We start from the raw sequence: 19,848 nt of genomic DNA, 5'->3' as shown, positions 1-19,848 counted from the left end.
CACTTATCAGCGACAATCTTCAATTCTTTTCCTTCTATTTCAATCAGTATTCTCTGTCGCATCGTCTACTTTACTATTTTACCAGTCTGTTCCGGCGTGTTTGCTCGATTGAGTATGTCCGTTGTGGACCGTCGCGAGCAGAACCAGATATTGGCGATTCACGGGCCTCAGAGCTTGAACGGGATTGAATGACTAGACTATATTAATGTTGCTGATAGAGCGCAGAATTTGGCGGGACGATTGATGATTCACGATTCTTCTATATAACTAGCTCTCGCATTTCGTGTTGTACTTTTTCTTTTTCTTTTTTCTCTTATCATCTGGTAATCGCAATCGCAAGTACAGACACCATGTGCCAGACCAAGTTACACGAATTCCTTCAGGGCCTCCCCAAATGCGAGCACCACCTTCACCTTGAGGGTTGCATGACACCCCAATTGATCTTCCAACTAGCCGAGAGAAACGGCGTCAAACCACCAGACCCAGAAACCAACCCAGCCTACGAATCCATCGAGACTCTCACACGCCGCTACGGCCATTTCACCTCTCTCGATGACTTCCTCAGCTTCTACTTCCAGGGCATGTCAGTGCTCCTACACGAGTCCGACTTTACAGATCTCGCATTCGCCTACTTCAAAAAAGCCCATGAAGACGGCGTTCACCACGCAGAGGTCTTCTTCGACCCCCAGGTCCACCAGCAGCGCGGTATCACCTACGAGACTATCGTCTCGGGTTTCGTCGCAGGATGCAAGAAAGCCGAACAGGAATTGGGTCTGTCAACCCGTCTGATTATGTGCTTTGTGCGCCATCTTCCCGTCGATTCTGCGCAGAAATTGTACGAGGAAGCTCTTGCGCATAACCACTTCGAAGACGGAACGCTACACGGACTCGGCTGGTCGAGTAGCGAGGTCGGTCCGCCAAAGGATATGTATCGGGAGCAGTACGCATCTGCCTCTGCCAAGGGTATCCCACTGACTGCGCATGCGGGAGAGGAGGGCGACCCGACATACATCAGCACGGCATTGGAGCTAGGCGCGCAGCGGATCGACCACGGAATTCGATTGGTAGAGGATCCCGAGTTGATGGAGCGGATTGTCCGCGAGGAGGTTCTGTTGACCGTATGTCCGTTATCGAATGTGCGATTACGGTGCGTGAGTGCGCTGGACGAGGTGCCGATTCGGAAGTTCTTGGATGCGGGCGTCAAGTTCTCGATTAACAGTGATGATCCGGCGTACTTTGGGGGGTATATTCTGGATAACTACTGTGCTGTGCAGGAGGCATTTCAGTTGTCGTTTAGGGAGTGGAGGACTATTGCTGAGAATAGTGTGAGTGAGAGCTGGATTTCGGAGGAGAGGAAGGGGGAGTTATTGGGGCGGATTGATGAACATGTTCGGAAGTATGATGCTGAGGCATAGATCAGTGAGCAAGTAAATAATAAGTGCATATTTTTCTGTATATAGAAGACGGATTGGGAAGGCGGTTGTACGCGATCAGCCCATATTGATACTGTTCTGGGCTTAGTACATTTAAAGATCATGTGACCTTGATCTTCTAAAGACGGAAATTCATTGCCAGACGAACAACACGGTTTCGCGCTAATTGGCTGAAAATTTGATGCCGTGGTTGTTTTTAGAATGAGAAACAGCTGTGTTTGCTATACACTTTGTGTTTTTGTGGGAGACGTGGCTGGGATTTTGTTTTAGACTGAGACTCGAGCGCTTAAGTCGAGTACTGTTGATCGCCGCAAAAAGTCCATAGTGACCCAGAAACTAGAGAAACGGTGAATTGTAATCTCAGATCCAATAAAAAAAGCTATGGAAGAATAAATTAGCATGTAACCTGTAGTAAGCGACATTGAGTGGCCGCCGGAGTAATACGCTGCATCCCCTCACAGACAGTCGGCGGCTTCATGCTTCACTCTGCATCATCTTCACTTTCACCATATTTTCTCCCCCCAGGAACATTTTCTTGCTTTCCGTCTCATCCACACATTCTCACTATATCTCTTCACTAATATCCCTTTTTCATTCCATCACCACTGATTCCTCTCCTCTGCCTACAGCCTATTTCCTCTGGTGTTACTTTTCTGCCACCCCTCCTGCGGAGCGTCAGCAACCCCATTACCACGAGTCTCTCAGCGCTTTCGCCGTCTGATATTCATCTACAGTGACTTATCGGTCTTTCTAATCTGACAAATAGTTCCTCAGCTACTGTGAAGCCATACAGTGACTGCTGTTCATCCACGATCCCTCCGAGAACCTCTCGAACAAGCACCTTCCGGTCCTTTCCACGACCTCCTTTCCTCCTTACAGTTCTACATTCCTTTACCGGCACTATTATTATTTTCATATCCGATCGATCGAATAGTTGTATGCGTTGAGGTGGTCTACGGATATCCAACACTAGCACACCGGGTGGACGGCCGTACGGCCGTCTCACATCGACACGCGGGAGGAGGTTGTCGAGGTAAAGAAAAGAAGAGCTAGCTATTGTGTCAAAACGGTCAATTACGAACAACGGAAGTGTTATTTGATATTGTTTGAACGTGTCTTCAGAAAGTTGAAAAGCTGTCTACTGAGGTTCTCTTTGGGTACTCGTCTTGCCACTACGTGATATTGTTGCACCTGCGTTTGGATTAGGCTATGGACGCCCAGTATCCCTTTGCTTCTCGCGACGATATCTGGCGGGTTTTTGACGAGCTGAAGGATCTTCACGTCGCGCAGTTTGAACAGGCGGAGCGGATTGCGAGGTTGGAGCGGCGGAGGGACGAGGATGCGAGACTGCGGAGTGCTTGGGGACCAGTGTCGCCTTTTCTGACTCCCATCGGGGGGTCTGTTGCCGTAGGTATGTTACGGTCTTTTTGGTGCTGGGGTATGGGTATAAGCTAATGGTTGATTGCAGAGTCAGCATACCACTCCCCTACCGACGCGTTCAAAGGATTTGATCAAGGGCAACACGGCGTTATGAATACAATGGACACGGAGGAGGAACCGAGGCGAGGAACATCTAGGGCGAACAGTGTTCGATTTGATGAGAGTGCGATTCACGGGTACTATGGTCAAGCCAGTCGGTCTACCAGTGAGCTTCCGCTGCGAACTGGGAGTGGATTGGCATGTCTGCCGTTGTCGGAACGTTCCTTATCACACCGTTCTGATGGAAGGCTGAGCTCGTCCGGCCAATCCCATCATTCTGTGCGTACCAACAGTTTGGGTCTGGAGACGACCAGTCGGATGATGAGTTCGTCGGTCAGCGACTCACCTCTCATCCCTCCGCCAGGTCTTTTTCTGTTGGGTCCGGTGCCTTGCATCATTCGCTGTTGGCTGACTACTAATTTCTCTAATGACTCTCTCCTTTATGCCGCTGTCTGTTCAGGCTCCTACATGTCGTCGTTGGGCTATCCGATGGTACAGAAACTCGGTCTGGAGGATTTGATGACACAGGAGGAAGATTCCCGGTTCATTAAATTGCCGTTGTATCTTCCGGAAGCGAGTGTGCATCAGTCCTCGTCACGTTGCAGTAGTCCGGAACCGCAGCTGCCGACATTGACCATTCGATTTCTTGTGCGCAACGTCGATCCGAATGACCAGTCTATTCAGATCGTGCTTGGAAGCGATGTTCTTCGTTCACACAACGCGGATATTCTCTTCTCACAAGACAAGATCATTATGGTTGACGATGAGAGGAATAAGGTCTCCATACCTCTTGTACGGCCGGAAAACGACTCCGTCTTCAGGTCTCTTTCCACTGTGACTGATACCTCACGTGCTGAACCTTTGACACGGTTGCGGCAGGAGAGCGAACCACAGACTAATGGACATGCCCCTGCTGGTGTGATCGGCCAGCCGGCAATCAGCACCATTCGACGACAGTCAACGTCTGTGCCTGCCTCAGCCAGAGTCTCTGAGGGTGAGGAAGAGCGAAAACCTCCTAGTCGCCCTTCGACTTCGCATCAAACCGGCGACACTAGCCACCAGCAGGGTCCAATCAAGCCACAAACATCCACTGAATCTCAACCAAACACACCTACCGCACCTGGCGCTCACGTCTGGGGATCCTGGAGACGTGAAACTAAACCAGACTCGACCGCTTCTACGCCAGCGACAAAGCCATCACGGGGTCGTACAATGAAAGTCCTCCGTCCTACTAAATCTTCGACGCGAATGTCAATGACACAGGGCGGTACGGACACATCCGCAGAGCAACAGAGTAATAACAGCCAGAATCAGTACCAGTCTGAGAGTAGTCGGTTGAACAAGCAATGGGGATCGAATCCTGTTGGAGGTGCGTCGGCGTTTGGGTGGCTGAATTCGTCACAGCCGAGGCAGTTTGGGACGAATCCTAAGTGAAATAGATTAGGCGTTTCTTTGTCTCGTCTTAGTTGCTTGTCTGGGAGTTGTGATCGTATGATCTCGTGTTTGGTGCTCGTGGTTAGTGTCATGAGCTGCCACGCGTATTCATGGCGATGAATCGAAATACTTCATAGAGGTCCCATTCGCAAACTATATATACAGTAGCAGTAGTAAGGCGATCACATCTTCGCCAAAGCCCCCAACGCCCCCTTGGTTTCCTCCTTGGACTCCTTAACCAACCCACTAATCGCCTTAAACTCCCCCCGACTCGCATCCCCCAACATCTCAAAAATAACCCCCTCACTCGTCGTAACCACAACCCCTGCATCCCTCAACCTCGCCAACGCAACCCCCCTCTCCTCAACATTCATACTACTAACCCCATCAACAACAACATAAACCCGATGCCCGCGCTCCAGCAAATCAAGCGCCGTCTGCGTAACACACACATGCGTCTCAATCCCCACGATAATCGCATCGAGCGGCGTCTCCCCTTTCCCAGCGTTGGGAAGGAGGGGAATGATCTCGGGCGTTACCATTGAGAAAAGCGTTTTGTCGACGTTGGCGCGGATATGCGGGCCCGTGAGGTGCGGTTGGAGGTCGGTGATTGTGTCGCCGAGGCGGGCGCGATTTTGGGTGGTTATGTAGGTAGGGGTTTGAAGGGTTGTGGCGGCTTTGAGAAGTTTGGTTGTTGTGTTTACGCTGGTTTTGTTAGTTGGTGTTGAATGGGGGAATGAGGAGAATGAGGATGGAGAGGGGGCGGGGGGAAGGCGTACAGTTTGGGGAATTCGTAGATGCCAGGGCGGAATTTCTCTTGGATGTCGCAGATGCTGTTATCGTGTTAGGGACTGGGTTTGGTATGTTCGGGAAATGGACGTACAACAGGGCCGGGTTACCTAGATCATGGTTAATTCTGTTGTGTATGAGGTTCATGGTGCTGGCATCTTACGAATCCGGCATGCTCTTGAGATTGAAGCCATATCGGTATAGTGTGATATTCAATTGCTGTTGAATAGAATGAAGGAGATGATTGCGATGGCAAAGGAGAAGAATAGAGTGAGATTAGAGATGCTGCGGAGAATATCGGAGCGGGGAAAGACTTTGCGGGGAAACGGAAAACTTCTATTGCCTGATTCATCAGGCATATTTTGAGTTGGAGATCTAACTAACTAGTTAACTAACTGTATTTTGTTCTATGTCCTGGGTATCTATCTACTTTATAACACTACCTACCGGTAAGATTACACCTTAACCTCCCGAATCTTCCCCCGTCCATCAAGCCAGCTATCATCGCCTTTCAACGCCGCCTGACGGATAGCATACAATTCATCCAAGAAAGCAGGCACAAAGCTTCCCGGGCCGCGGACATATTCCTTAGCCGCGGCGTTCTCGGATGCGATTTCGTACATCAGGAGGCCGGAGAGGACGGCGAGGAGTTTGTCGGAGCGGTGGGTTGCTAGGAAGCAGCCGGAGATGGCGCCGATTGCGCAGCCGGTCTGGTAGTGTTTGGTTAGTATTGATGGTTTGGTAGTGAGAGGAGGTGAAGGGGGTGGACGTACACCGGTGACTTGGCCGAGAAGTTCGTGGCCATTCTCAACGGCAATCACGCGTTCGCCGTCGCTGAGGTAGTCGACGGCTCCTGTCATGAGGATGATGTTTCCTATGACTGTCAGAGCTTGATCAATCAAGAACAAAGAACAGGTCACTTACGCTCCCTCCGTGCCAGATCCCGAACCAAGGCGGCCTTCTCTTCACCACTCAGACTGCTCGGTCCACTGTCAACGCCGCGCTGTGTTGCCGCATTTCCCGAGATCTGCTTGATTTCCCCTTCGTTGCCTTTGATGAGATCGAAGTATCCACCTGCCATGAGCGTCTGAACTGCGTTGCGGCGGATTTGGGTAGCTGCGGCTCCAACTGGGTCGTAAACGACTGGGTTCCCGCGCTCGTTGTAGTCTTTCATGGCTTTGAGGTTGTTGGGAATGCTTTCGCTGGTGAGAGTGCCCATGTTGATGACTAGAGCGCCGTCGAATTGGGCGATGTCCACGGCTTCGTCGCCGTATGGGGACATAATAGGCGATGCGCCCCTGTAAATGTCAGTCGCGAGATATCACAGTAGAACTTAGACCAGAGACTCACATAGAAAGAACAACATTCGCAACAAAGTTAGCCACAACATAGTTAATCATGTTGTGCACCAAAGGATGCGCCTTGACAACTTCACGCACAAATCCAGGCACCTCACCCAGCAATGAACCCGCTTCATCAGCCCTAAGAGCCTTGGAAAGTGTAGCAAAAGGAGCCGCAGCATTGATGCGCTTTGCGAAATCTTCAGCAGCAGCCTTCGGGTCATCAGCCGCCATAATAGCGCTGACGATGGCAACACCATCAAGTCCCTTCCTAGGGGCCTGAGACTGGTACAGAACGCGCTGAACGTTGGACAGGTTGATTCCGCCAATGGAGACGGTGCCAACGGAGCTGCCGGTGTCGGAGATGGCATCGAGGATGGCTTGAGTGCCGGCGGTGCCGATGATGTGTTTTGTGTTGGTTTTTCTGCTGTCGTTAGGTTTCCTGTGATGTGTAATAGCATTGGCCAGAAATACGTACGTTGGTGTCGCAAACATAGTCCCTATCCCGAGGTAGTCAGCACCGGCGTCGATGGCCGCTTGGGCTTCCTCAACAGATGCGGCGCTGATGCCGATAATGGCATTTTCGGGGAGGATCTTCTTAGCCTCAGTGATGACTATCACAGTCAGTTTGGTTCCCCTTCTAGTCCAGAATTCAAGACATACGCATATCATCCTGCCCCAAATGAACCCCCTCAACACCCGCCGCAAGAGCAACATCCACCCGATCATTGATCAGCAACGGCACATTATAAGCGCGAGTAACCCCGTGCAGCTTCTTGGCTGTCTCAACCTGAACACCCGTGTCACTTTTCTTATCTCTATACTGGACGATGGTTACTCCTGGATGGACATTAGCGGGGAAGTAGCACCAGACACAGGGAAGAAAGACAATTGCTGACCTCCTTTAAGAGCCTCCTCCACGACAGCGCAGATATCCCGGCCCTTGAGGATGGCAGGGGTTGAGTCTGTGACTAGGTAGACGGAGAGGTCTAGGGGGTTTTTTTGGGCCATTGTGATGTATTTTATTTAGACTATTGGGGTTGGGGTGGTATGGAGGGGTTGAGGTTTTTTGCGATGACGTCGGGAGAGATGTGGGTCTACCCGGAGGACTCTCTCCGGGCCCTAATCACGGCACTGTAAAGCAACTGCATTGGTATGTTTCTTTCTGTGCTGGATTATTCCGGAGTAATTGTAGAATAATGTTCTTGCCACAAGCCCGGCTATGTCGGGGAACCCCTTTAAAGACATCGTTCAGCACAAGCATCCAAGTCTGTCAAACCACGCAGTCAACCCCCAATGCCATTTACACGGCTCACTGGCCACCCGACAGTATGCAGCTGCATACCCCAAATAACTACATATATGCAGCCATGGCTCCACCCGCCCCATCCGTGGAACCACTTCCCCGGACATGTGCGAGCTTTCATGCGACAGTCATGTTGATGTCTTGAATGTGCTGCGTTTAGCCTTGCCAATACTGGACACGCCTCTTTCGGGGGGTTTTAGCGAATTGATTTCACTCTTGATGTGTGGATCGTCGTTGCTTGAAAATCTCCGCAGTGGATATGAGTTTACATGTCTATTCGGACCCATTGACTCGATTTGGGGATGAGAATGGATCGCACATAGTACGATATGCACACGACTGATTACCTCACGTCAGATTGCTACGAATACGGGTGGACACTGCTAGTGGAACTGGAATAAGAGATTATTCTCTTGAAGAGACTCAATTGCAGGGAACAGACAGCCTGGGGGGGGTGGTTATATAAGACAGCCTCAATCCAGCATTGAAATCATCAACTAAACAGCCAGACCAACAGAAAAACAGTTACAAACTCCAGTTGCTCACCATAAAGCTCACTATTCTCACTTCTTTGGGTTTCGCCCTCTTCACTGCCCTAGGCGTGGTGGCCAGCCCAGTCGACTTTGACTCCAACTCTCTGGACGTGAGAGACGAAGCCATTCAAGCTGGCGTTGCTGAGGCCAACGTCTTTGAAGAAGCCAACATTGCTGATGAAGCTGGTGAAGTCGATGTCGCCGCTGAAGACGGCGAAGCTGGTACCCTGATTCATTATGATGGAGTAAGTGCCCTGCCTGATATCTGTTTCAATGTATTATGGAAAAAGAACTAACCAATTGCTTTATTCAGTACTGCTCTAACAAGAACAACCAATGCCGCTACGAGGCCCAAAGCGGTAGGACTGCTATTTGTCGCTGCCAGGTCAAGCGGGTAAGCGATTCCAATTCCCCGATGTTAGTTATTTTCATGCTCCTGGCTAATATTCCTTTCTTAACTTTCAATTGTGGAAGCGCGCACGGAAAGTGCTTCTTTGACAGCGTTAACAGGCACTGTACTTGCTACTAGAGGTTATCTTGTTACTGGAAAGGGTATCTCTGAATGAGCTGTGGAGAAGTGGGGTTTCTTCTGGTTACGAGAATGTGGTTGGTGTTTTTAACTAAAGTCATTCGTTATTGCCAAGAAGCACGAGTCAGTATTCAGCATGTCTACTCGTCAAAAACATGATCTTAGATTTTATGGGAAAATACAAAAATTTTTGCATTACAATTATGTCCAACGCTTGATTGTATAAGATACAGAACCATAACCTGTTGAAGGAATCGGCACTCATGCAGACCTAACTAAAAGGGAATTTTGAACACCCTCAGAGTCTCAGTAGTAACATAATCCATAATCACTTATCAGAGCTCTCATCACCCTTGACTAATTTTTCGAGACCCGAGAACGCCATATCCTGACGCAAACCATCACCCGCAGCCTCAAACACCCGGAGTATCTTCGAATTTCTCTCCTCGGTATGACCCAACATCATCTCGATAGCCTCCGTGGCCTGCTCGGCAAGATGCTTCTCCTCAGCCTGTTTTGCTTCGTCGGCGATTTCATGTAGACGCTTCAGCCAGTACAACAGTCTCCAGGAATTGAATCCAGCAGGCGCGCGTTGACCCAGTTCTGACTTCACGAAAGTATCACCACCTTGCGCAATACTGCTAGAGCAATCGTTCCAGGACATATCCGACAGCAGAATGATATTATACCCAGCCTCACGGATCCAAGCACACGCAACCGGGAGCAAAGCAGCAATGTCAAGATCATGCATTATCCGACCAGAGTTCTCATCAGTGGTCTCGGACACGCGAAGGAGTCGTTCAGTCTCGAACATCTCGCGGAACGCCAACAGGGCGATCTGGCACAGTCTATCCTTGCCCAGACGCGTAGAGGCAAGCTTGGCGAGAAAAGACGCGAAACTCAGACGCTCGTTCGCCTTCACCATCGCACAATCATTAACCCAGAAGTCCGTCATATCAGCGACAAAGAAGGGCAGGTCATTCCAGAGAGCCCCAGAAGGAGTCCTAGCAATTTCAAACCCACAGCCACTCGGCGCAGGTCTCATCAGCGGTCCTCATCCCTTGGTGCGCAGGATATCAAGCACCAATCTGTCATGCTCAGCGCTTTCATGGGAGAGATACCGGCCTCTTTGGTAGTAGATATACCAGAGATCACGCAGGACGGGCTCAAAGGAGTCAACGGAATCTCCAACCCGGCATTATCTCTCACTAATATACCACGTTTTATTGTAGGCTGCGGAACGAAGGTCGTCGAATTCGCCTCGTTTGATAGCATCCCGCACTGATTTGCGATCTCCAGCGGAGGCGGCTACGAGGGTGGGATCGGGATCGTGTCTGGGTGATGGGCTTGCGGGGTCTGCTCGTAGGGCTTCCATCTTGAGTTTGGGTGGTGATCTGTGTTGGGGATGGGGGAGTATAGAAGAGAAGAGACGAGACGAAGTGAGCTGGCAAACTCTCGTGTCAGGCAGCAACAATACTATACGATGGATCTTTTGATTCACTCCAGGCCCTTCTCCTGGCGGTGAATATTGATAGGAGCTGCTGGTAGTTGTTTAAAGCCTAAGGCACACAACGATGCAATTAAGCGTCTAATGGGTTAGGGCACTATGCTAACTACGGGTGATGCATTTTCGATTGAGTAAGCCAGGGTCACCTCTTGAGCCATTCAGCCATTCGTCTGTCATATACATCTACGTCCAGGCATACTATCATCCAAAAACACTACCAGGTTGTTAAGCCCTAGTGTGGTGTCTGCCCAAAGCACCATACCGAGACTGCAGGGATTAGCCTTGAGACGGTTGACATTCAGCTCCCCAAGGCTCCTATCAGATTTCGCAGGCATAGCCCTGTGTCCTCAGATCATTCGTACACTACGGTCCATGTTTAGTGAGACCCTCGAGAGTCCGCCCAAAATGACAGTGTCAGCAAGAAGACGTCATGAGGAATGGACAACGGTGTCTTTTTAGCAAGGATCACTAGTCAACAACCATTCAACGAATTCCACAGCATCATGCAGAATACATACCCCATGCTGCAAAGGGTCATACGTAGTTGTTGCCAGTGCGACCTAGCATGCTGGACGCCGTAACCGGTAATTAATCATGCTAGCTGTTGGTTGAGAGACATCAAAATCTGTTATTTATTCTAGTAGTAGCTGGGTATTGTAATGTAATGGATACACCGATACCGCCACGTTCGACGGGATTCCGTAATCGTTATTACCAGCCAATAAAATGCATCACGTGCTCCGGGGCTGATTGCTCCGAGGCTCCGGTGGCTTCGGCTGTGAAGCTGAGTCATTGAGTTTGCATTGTTTGAACGTTTTTGTTTGACGCCGAATTCTTTTCGTTCCTCCTTTCTTTTTTTTTCTTCCACCCCACAACACTCTCACCTCTTTCTGTTTTGTCCTTCTATAATTCACTTATTGCCATCGACGTTGGCTTCTTCGTCGATTTGCACCATTCACGAGTTTTCCCGTCTCGCAAATTTGCATCTGCGCTGAAAGAGCGCGTCTCTGGTTAGTAGTGTACGGATTTTTATCGGCTTTCCGCCACTTTTTTCTTTTATTGAAAGTATCACAAAAAGTCTGACTCTTTCTCTTCTATAAACAGAAAAGCGATCTGTTGGTTTCTCTCTTCTCTTGCCAGAGAAAACCACCCAAAACCGCACCGCCCTCCCCAAAGAAAGGAGCTGTTCGACAACTTGTCTATGTATTCGTCTTGCGTCAGAAATTTCGAATACCACCTGCCGCATAAGCTGCAAACGTTTCGCTACGCGCCGAAACCTTGTAGTTTTCATTCCAAGTCTTGTGGCTGAAGCCTAGAAAGCTGCCTGTTGCCTCAACCGTCACCATTCTACGACACAACGAACGACTCCCACGCATGTCTTTTTCGGTCAATTTACCTCTGGTTTCGATCGAACTCTCCCTGATAAGAAAGCCTGTTCTTTAATTCTCCTGAAATAATTTTCTACAAATCACAACCGTCACCATGGCCACCGTTAACATTCGCCGGGATGTCAGCGATCCCTTCTACCGTTACAAGATGGAGCGTCTGCAGTCCAAGATTGAAGGCAAGGGCAACGGTATCAAAACCGTCGTTGTCAACTTGAACTCCGTCGCTGGATCGCTCAGTCGCCCTCCCTCCTATGTGATCAAGTACTTTGGATTCGAACTGGGTGCTCAGGCTAACGCCAAGCCGAGCGACGACCGTTGGATCATCAACGGTGCCCACGATTCCAACAAGCTCCAGGATTATCTCGATGGCTTCATCGCCAAGTTCGTTCTCTGCAAGAAGTGCAAGAACCCCGAAACCGATGTCATCCTCAAGGATGACCACATCATCTTGGACTGCAAGGCTTGTGGACAGCGCTCCGACGTGGACCCCCGTCTGAAGCTGAGCACCTTTATTATACGCAATAGCACTTCTGGCAAGGGAGGCAAGAAGAACAAGGCCGACAAGAAGGCCCGCCGTGAGAAGAACAAGGAGAAGAACGATGGTTCCGCCAATGGAGACAAAGATGGCAGCCAGGGAGACAGCAACTCCGACAATGGAGGAGAGGCCGAGGATCTTGGCATTGAAGCAGGCAGCGATGATGAGCTCACCCGCCGCATCAAGGCCGAAGCTCAGCAAATCGAAGCTGACGAGGCCGAAAATGAGCAATGGGCTGTTGACGTGTCGGAAGAAGCCGTCAAGGCTCGTGCCAAAGATCTTTCCGACGATCTGAAGCGTTCCCTTGTCATCGAAGACGATGACGAGGCCGAAGGTGGTTCTTCGTCCTACGACCAGCTTGGTAGCTGGGTCATGAGCGTCGCTGAGGTAAAGGGCAACGTCCTCGAGGTTGAAGACATCGACATCTACAAGAAGGCCAAGGAGCTCGGCATCGAGTCCAAGCACAAGACCCTCACTGTTCTTGCTCAGACCATCTTCGACAAGAACTTCGCCAAGCAGATCCCTAAGCGGGCTTCGCTCCTTCAGAAGTTGGTCACTTCGGAACGTCACGAGAAGGCTCTCCTCGGTGGTACTGAGCGCTTCGTTGGCAGCGACCACCCCGAACTCATTTCCCAGATCCCTGCCATCCTTCTTGGTTACTACCAGAACGACATTGTCTCTGAGGAGACCCTCAAGGCTTGGGGCGCTAAGGCGAGCAAGAAATTCGTCGACGGCCAGACCAGCAAGAAGGTCCGCAAGGCCGCCCAGCCCTTCCTCGAATGGCTCGAAAACGCCGAAAGCGAGGAGGAGGAGAGTGACGAGGAGGAGTAGATTGAAATATCGAACTCTTCTTTATCACCTAGGGTCCTTGGACTCGATTTTCTTTTGCTATTTCTGTTCTGATTATGCCAACTATTATCCGCTCTCTTGAGTGACCAGCTGTTGTGTTTATGTGTTTTGTCGAATGACTGGTCATGGCTTATGATTGTTCATTTACATTAGCTATGAATGGATCACCACTTCTTTATGCCCTTGTCTTCACTTGTAGTTTTTATTCAGTAGGCAGTCACTTCCAACGCCAGTCAATGCTATCATCATTATCACCACCACCTGTTTTAGACCGCACCGTCGACTATATTGTCTCATTAACCACTTGGGGTTTTCTTTTTTTTTGGAAATCGCTACGAATACGAACTATTTGTGCCCTAAGCACTGATGCTTGGCATGAGAATAGGTCTACATCCAACGTCAATAGCTCAACGAAACGCAAACTGCTCCGTTTCATTAACACTTCGATGGTTCTGGAACTTCCTCCGAGACCACAGGTGGAATTCATGGCCTCAATTATACATACTGTTGTACTTTGAAAGCAGGATGATAACACCTTTATCATAATCACCACATCGAACATACGAAGCGTTCTGGGTCTCTCCCATGGTATAAACAACTTCGAGAATATCATCCCTACCTGTCAACCATCGATGTACAACCAAGTCACGTTCCGAGTCTCTCCTACAAAATAAACACGCTGTCAGAGCCTCCGTTGCGCCAAATAGGTCTATTAGACCAATGGTTTGACGCAGGCCAGATCGCCAGATACATGCTTGAGCACCTTATGGAAGATACATCCCTTTGGGCATATGCGCGATGGGACGGAATGAGACTTCTCAACTTCTCGCGTTTTCGACGAAAACGCTATACCGCTCTGCCACATCTGTCGCTCAGCGTATGATCAACCAGGCGATAGTAGTTCATTTCCCCCCGAAGATCTAGATTTGCCGTGGATTTTGAGATGCGAAATCTTGAGAAACGAATGAAGGCAGTAAACGAGCAAGCAATCTTCCTTCGCCAAGGAGACGAGGTTAGAGAATCGAAGTTGGAGATCTCGCCAGTCATTTGCGACAATCAATAACTTCGAACACTTAGCACCAGGTTCGAAATGACCTATAAGTGAGGCAATGGAGGAAAAGTGCTGCTTTACCTACTGAAATTCGAAGCTTTTGATTATCGCGTATCACGCTGCAAAGTTCGACGAAGCGAGCAAGGATGATAATGCGCAGTGTGAGCGTTGCTAGAACGAAGAACATCAACTGAAGGCTTCCCTTGGCATGGGGAAGGTTTCTCTGGTCAGGACCCTGTCTTGACCACGGGGTCTTCGATATCATCCGCGTCCAATCCTGCCGGAGCAGAAACACAGCGAGTTGCGAGTGACGCCCCTAATCCTGGAACGTTCTTTTGTCTATTCTTTAACGAAACAAGAGCTTCGGAAAGGTAATGGCGTGAGGCAAAGCATCGCATCGAGTGCTAAAAGCATGAATTTCTTCTTCCAAGGTCACGGACGGTGTCTGGCCTTGCCTGCAGCACACATAAAGTATACAAAGGGCAGTATACATAAAGAAATCTGTTGATCTTTGATCACTGATGAGCTGGCACAGAGGGAGGCTGAAAAATCAACCATGAATGCGTTGATTCAGCTGAGAAAGATAAATGCAGAGATAGTGTTTGTGTACAAGCTCGCGAAGGTGGAGATCCGGGGGATAGCCCAGATTGAATGTCTGCCTTCTTTTCCTTCAGAATATCCCAAGTCCCCCCAGCCTCAGATCTACTTGCAGTCACCCAACCTTTCCACTGCGAAGAGGGATCGCACCAACTGGGGTGAAAATAGCAGTTCCGGGTATAATAAATTCGATACTCTCATGGGGACCAGTACATTTCTCCCCATCTGAATATTTCAATGTCGTGTTATTTTCTTCTAACAAAGAGGATTATCAATTCGGGAACTACAGGGATTCTATGCAAAGGCTTGAAAGGAACCAGACCTCATGATGCGACCAGGCCGGCAACGACATCCGCAGTTTCTGTAGAAGAGCTGCAGGCTTTGCTTGCGCAAAGGGTGGCATGTGCCCTAGACAAATGAAATGAATAGATACTACGTTCAGTGGTTTATCTACAGCAACCGGGGAATGTGTCTCGAAAGCTGGCAGTTCTTGAATTAAAGAACACCTCCCCTCTCAGCAAGGCTGACTTCAAGCCTGTTGTAATGACTGAAAACAGCTTGATAGCATGCAGGATGAGACACTAGCTCTACCTCATTCAAAGAGAATGGGTGGCTAATTGTGAAGCAAGCCACCAAGGACTCCGAAACTGTAAGTGTTTATCCCCAATACCATAAAGATGGAACAAGAAGCAAGGCGAAGAGTTCCTAGCCACAAACTGTGATGAAATTCACGATTTCATTGTTCCACGCCGGTGCTGAAGAAGACTACAGTCTTGACGACAAGAATATGCACAACACCCTTATCAACCCTTCGTGGTCAAAATATATCAGAATTGCCTGGGAAGTGATATATCGAGCAGAGCGGAAATTAGCCCAGCTCGCTCAGCAATCCCAAGTGGCATACATATCGCCATGATCAACGAAGTCTGCTTCTCCCGTATCTAGACCACCTTAGTTATCATAAATAGATGACAGTAAGTCTGCAATCTTGCAATAATTGAAGATTTATCCATGTCATTCTACTTTATACTTTCCATTGGCCTCATACAATAGCCATTTGCAATACTAAAAAAAAAAAAAAAAAAAAATTTTATAAAAAAATAATAATAATGATAATAATAATAATAAATGGAGGTTCTTCAGGCGTCCACCGGAGGATGCGAGTGTTGCCTTTGAAGTTGCAAAGTTGCATCGGAGTAATGGGCAGAATCATATCAATGGGTCTGTATATATGTCACCTCGCATGGATTGAGCGTTATTACTCGCAGCATTGCATCTTTGCGACATCAGCTCAGACTGTCTTTCTATTTTTATTGAGTCTTACCTTGGCAGATTGTCAATAATGAAAATGAAAGTTCTTGTACTGTTGTTTACCTCTCGTCGTCAGTTCATTCAAACTCCACTACGTGACTTGAGGAGGTATGCGTTGGCGGACGGTCTTGGAAGACGGGGGGTTATCCTCCATCTCTGTACGTTGTGAATTACCAGTAAATCTCAATATAGTTGATCACAGGGATGGGCTGCAGCCCAACCATTCCCCTCAAGAAGGCACACCGTACGAGAGTCCAGCGGGGCCAGACTTAAGTGACCTAGGTTATTACCAGATACCGCGAATGTAGCCGAATTATACCTGCTGGTTGTACTAGAAGACTATCAATACCTGATCTGCAAGGACCCGGGGTCCAGTGACTCTGATAACTTTACAGTGCCGGACAGGTTTGGCTTCTACATGTTTACACACTTTCGCTCTTTCTCAGCGCCACTCCCGCGTCCCTAGACTATATTAGGCTTAGAACATTATTGTCGTATTATTACCGTTTGTAAGGAGAGATACAATACCAGAATATTAGTAAAATATCTGTTCTGTCAATAGTTACATCCAAGCTTGAAGTGACGGTAACTTCGAGAGATCGGATAGATCCCATAAACATTGTGCTTTCATTATCCAACATTCCTACTGCATAACATTTGATAGAAAAGATATCAAAATACCTTAGTATGTCCTTTGTATGTTCCCCCACCCGTTGGGGAAAAGAGTGAATATGGATACTAGCTTTGAAGATAATTTTTCAGTCATCATGATTGGTTGGTACTTGATGACCGATCCCTGCCCTTCAGCTGTGCCAACTCATCAGGGAAGAAGATTGATTTTCACAATGAAAAATAAGCATCCCCCTCATCCCAGAAATTGAATTCTCAACATGATCAACGAGAATTATTCACCAAAAAAATTATTTCAAAATATTTGTTGACTACTCAATATGCCTCGGTGGACAGACCGTCTTTTCAACCGATCCAGAAAGCCCCAGAAAGCATATCACCAGCTGAATCAACCTGACCATACACCTGTTACTCCAGTATCGGAATCAACCAATTGGTCCAACATAACCAAGGGCCAGTTGGAGGACCATCCTCTCCAGCAAGACTTGTGGCAATGCGCCTATGACCAGCTAGATCAAAAAGCACGGGATATTTTGTTGAGAATAGAGATTCCTGCTCAGCTCGGGAATGATAAAAATAATTCCCGAACGGAGGCTGTGATCAACAAGGTTATTCAGATAACAGGGGAGCAATATGAGGAATACCAACAAGGAGGCAGAAAGATTCAGAGGCCAACAGGGGAGGATATTGACCTTCGAAAGTTTTCACAAAAGACAATTAATGCTGCGTTATCTTTCAAGGCCATCATCAATGCAGTGGTAGCTTTTGATCCCACCCAACATGCAGCAAGCGTTTGGGCAGTTGTTTCACTTGGATTGACTGTAAGTCATCACCCGTACAGCTCATACGACGGCGAGACTAATGTATAACCTAAATTTTAGATGGCCAAAAACCGCCTTGACTTGCGAGATGCTTTGTTCAGTTCCTCGGAATATTTAGCAGACGTCCTTGCCCGATGTGCCTTTATTGAAGATAATTTTTACCGCATTAACTCTGACGAAAGTGCTAAGATAGGACATGTGATTGTTAGGGTCTATAAAGCAATTCTCCAATATACTGCAGAAGTACTGTCTGCTCAGAACCCTAGCATGGGAAGATGGATTCTGGATGGTGTTGCTGCAATCACCAATGAACGCCTCATGGAACTTCAATCTTCTATCAAGGAGGAAGAGACATATTTGCACCAATGGGTTGAGTTTGATCAACATCTACAGCACCAAAAGAAAGCCGAGAGCATCCTGGCAGGGATAGACAAGATGTCGGCATCCATTCAAGACCTTATTCAGAAGTTCAACATTCTCAACCTTCACATGGCGGAGGGAGCATTGTACGACTCATATATAGATCAACATGAGGATATGTGCCTTCCCGATACCAGAGTTGACCTTCGTCGCCAAATTACAGAGTGGGCAGAATTATCGGACAAATGCATCTTTTGGTTGAATGGTATGGCAGGAACAGGAAAGTCAACCATTGCCCGAACAGTCGCACAATCCTTCAAAGAGAGAGGGCAACTGGGAGCCAGTTTCTTCTTTAAGAGGGGTGAAGCGGACCGTGACACGGCAAAAAGACTTATATCAACTATCATACGACAGTTAGTGACTGTTAACCGGCGACTGTTGCCTGGAATCTCTGAAGCACTTCAGAATGACCCCAATATCTCAGCAAAATCTCTCAGCGAACAATTCAACAAACTGCTTTTCGAACCACTTCAAATCCTCGAGCCGAGTCAAACTACAGTCATGGTGATCGTGATTGATGCATTAGATGAATGTGAAAAGAAGCATGACATAGAAATTTTGCTTCAGCTTTTGCCACGGCTGCAGAAGTGCAGATCTATACGTCTGCAGATCTTTCTGACAAGCAGACCTGAACTTCCAATCCGTCTTGGCTTTGAGAAAAGCAATGACCATCAAGATCTGGTTCTCCATGAGCTTCCCCATTCGGTGATTGAACATGATATACGTATCTTCCTGAAAAATAGGTTTCCAGTAATAAAAGAGAAGCGGAAAATTTCCGGGGACTGGCCTGGAGATGATACTATAGAGGATTTGGTCACAATGGCTGTTCCGCTCTTTATTTTCGCGGCCACCATATGCCGCTTTGTTGGAGAAGGAAGACATCCAGAAAAGTGTCTTCAAAAGCTTCTCAACTCCCAGGAAGTCACCTCTGCACCCCAGATGGACAAGATTTATCTACCGATATTAGGTCAAGTTCTTACTGGCAGTGATGAAGATGAGTCAAATGAGCTTATAAGAGAGTTTCGGGATATAGTTGGAGTTATAATCCTTCTTGCTGCCCCACTACCAGTCAATTTCCTTGCAAGGCTTCTTCACGTACCCAAGAAAGATATCAGCGATCTCTTGGATCCATTACACTCAGTTCTCAGTGTACCAGATGATATGAATGCTCCAGTCCGCATTCTGCATTTATCATTTCGAGACTACCTGCTCAACACGAAAAGTGCCTTCCATGTGGATGAGGAAAAGACACATCAGAGAATAGCATTATGCTGCCTTCACGTCCTGAACATCAGCCTCACACACAATATTTGCAGTTTATCAAGTTATGGAACACAGCGCATAGATATACATAACCAGGTCATTAATCAACACCTGTCAGCAGATCTACAATACTCCTGTCGCTACTGGGTATATCATCTAGAGCAGAGCAGAGCTGGTATATCTGAAGAGGAAATTGTCCCATTTCTGGAAAAGCACTTTCTTCACTGGTTGGAAGCAATGAGTCTAATGGGGGCTATACCAGAGACTGTGGCCATTATTGATACACTGCAGTCAAGCATAGGGGTAAGTCTCCACAGAATCTATAATTGGAGTTATAACTAAGTACTATAACTCAGAGCAAAGTGCAGTCTGAGTTTTCACAATTTCTATATGACAGCAAGCGCTTTATTCTCCAGAATATTCAACTCGCTGATACCGCTCCATTGCAACTTTATCGTTCCGGGCTGGCATTTTCACCATTGGATAGTATGACCAGAAAGATGTTTGGGAAAGATCTATGCAGATGGCTACACACTATGCCACAAGTAAAAAATTCATGGAGCGCAGAGCTACAGACCCTTGAAGGCCATTCTGATTGGGTTAGGTCAGTGGCCTTCTCCCCAGATGGAAAGA

The 19,848-nt window shown here is 48.1% G+C and overlaps 8 protein-coding genes across 8 annotated transcripts in view; 4 read left to right on the top strand and 4 right to left on the bottom strand.

The window, feature by feature from the left end:
* Positions 1 to 60: 60 nt before the first annotated feature.
* Positions 61 to 1,648, top strand: aah1 (adenosine deaminase). The gene has a single exon (XM_022546381.1). The coding sequence runs from the start codon at positions 351 to 353 to the stop codon at positions 1,413 to 1,415; it is 1,065 nt and encodes a 354-aa protein (XP_022401827.1). The 5' UTR covers positions 61 to 350; the 3' UTR covers positions 1,416 to 1,648.
* A 750-nt stretch (positions 1,649 to 2,398) lies between these two features.
* Positions 2,399 to 4,437, top strand: ASPGLDRAFT_1420317 (uncharacterized protein). Its single transcript, XM_022541759.1, has 2 exons — positions 2,399 to 2,844; positions 2,902 to 4,437. Exons 1-2 carry the CDS (start codon positions 2,643 to 2,645, stop codon positions 4,344 to 4,346), a joined length of 1,647 nt encoding a protein of 548 aa, XP_022401826.1. The 5' UTR covers positions 2,399 to 2,642; the 3' UTR covers positions 4,347 to 4,437.
* Positions 4,438 to 4,528: 91 nt separating this feature from the next.
* On the bottom strand, positions 4,529 to 5,329 carry ASPGLDRAFT_124839 (putative isochorismatase family hydrolase; the record flags this gene model as incomplete). Its single annotated transcript, XM_022540515.1, has 4 exons — positions 4,529 to 5,051; positions 5,126 to 5,179; positions 5,230 to 5,245; positions 5,299 to 5,329. 4 exons carry the CDS (start codon positions 5,327 to 5,329, stop codon positions 4,529 to 4,531), a joined length of 624 nt encoding a protein of 207 aa, XP_022401825.1.
* A 130-nt stretch (positions 5,330 to 5,459) lies between these two features.
* On the bottom strand, positions 5,460 to 7,580 carry ASPGLDRAFT_1420286 (bifunctional hydroxyethylthiazole kinase/thiamine-phosphate diphosphorylase). The gene is made up of 7 exons (XM_022541758.1): positions 7,375 to 7,580; positions 7,139 to 7,315; positions 6,954 to 7,089; positions 6,486 to 6,899; positions 6,060 to 6,433; positions 5,909 to 6,009; positions 5,460 to 5,845 (listed from the first exon to the last, which is right to left on the bottom strand). Exons 1-7 carry the CDS (start codon positions 7,484 to 7,486, stop codon positions 5,591 to 5,593), a joined length of 1,569 nt encoding a protein of 522 aa, XP_022401824.1. The 5' UTR covers positions 7,487 to 7,580; the 3' UTR covers positions 5,460 to 5,590.
* A 427-nt stretch (positions 7,581 to 8,007) lies between these two features.
* ASPGLDRAFT_46089 (uncharacterized protein) lies at positions 8,008 to 8,935 on the bottom strand. Its single transcript, XM_022546380.1, has 3 exons — positions 8,789 to 8,935; positions 8,628 to 8,708; positions 8,008 to 8,559 (listed from the first exon to the last, which is right to left on the bottom strand). The coding sequence occupies exon 3, from the start codon at positions 8,548 to 8,550 to the stop codon at positions 8,377 to 8,379; it is 174 nt and encodes a 57-aa protein (XP_022401823.1). The 5' UTR covers positions 8,551 to 8,559; positions 8,628 to 8,708; positions 8,789 to 8,935; the 3' UTR covers positions 8,008 to 8,376.
* A 236-nt stretch (positions 8,936 to 9,171) lies between these two features.
* On the bottom strand, positions 9,172 to 10,218 carry ASPGLDRAFT_24976 (DUF3632 domain-containing protein; the record flags this gene model as incomplete). Its single annotated transcript, XM_022543435.1, has 2 exons — positions 9,172 to 9,847; positions 10,061 to 10,218. The coding sequence occupies 2 exons, from the start codon at positions 10,216 to 10,218 to the stop codon at positions 9,172 to 9,174; spliced, it is 834 nt and encodes a 277-aa protein (XP_022401822.1).
* Positions 10,219 to 11,832: 1,614 nt separating this feature from the next.
* ASPGLDRAFT_124351 (translation initiation factor eIF5) lies at positions 11,833 to 13,104 on the top strand (the record flags this gene model as incomplete). The annotated part of the gene is made up of 1 exon (XM_022540475.1): positions 11,833 to 13,104. One exon carries the CDS (start codon positions 11,833 to 11,835, stop codon positions 13,102 to 13,104), a length of 1,272 nt encoding a protein of 423 aa, XP_022401821.1.
* Positions 13,105 to 17,031: 3,927 nt separating this feature from the next.
* The window catches only part of ASPGLDRAFT_124292 (NACHT and WD40 domain protein), a gene marked incomplete at both ends in the record, with an annotated part of 4,533 nt that continues 1,716 nt past the window's right edge, over positions 17,032 to 19,848 (top strand). The window contains 3 exons of the mRNA XM_022540472.1: positions 17,032 to 17,532; positions 17,593 to 19,518; positions 19,572 to 19,823. Coding sequence (XP_022401820.1) covers positions 17,032 to 17,532; positions 17,593 to 19,518; positions 19,572 to 19,823 — 2,679 coding nt within the window. The remainder of the gene's footprint in view (positions 17,533 to 17,592; positions 19,519 to 19,571; positions 19,824 to 19,848) is intronic.

The sequence above is a fragment of the Aspergillus glaucus genome (assembly GCF_001890805.1).
Source record: "Aspergillus glaucus CBS 516.65 unplaced genomic scaffold ASPGLscaffold_8, whole genome shotgun sequence".
Taxonomy (NCBI): domain Eukaryota; kingdom Fungi; phylum Ascomycota; class Eurotiomycetes; order Eurotiales; family Aspergillaceae; genus Aspergillus; species Aspergillus glaucus.
The sequence above is the reverse complement of the archived record's forward strand: the minus strand, read 5'-3'. Positions and strand labels throughout refer to the sequence as shown.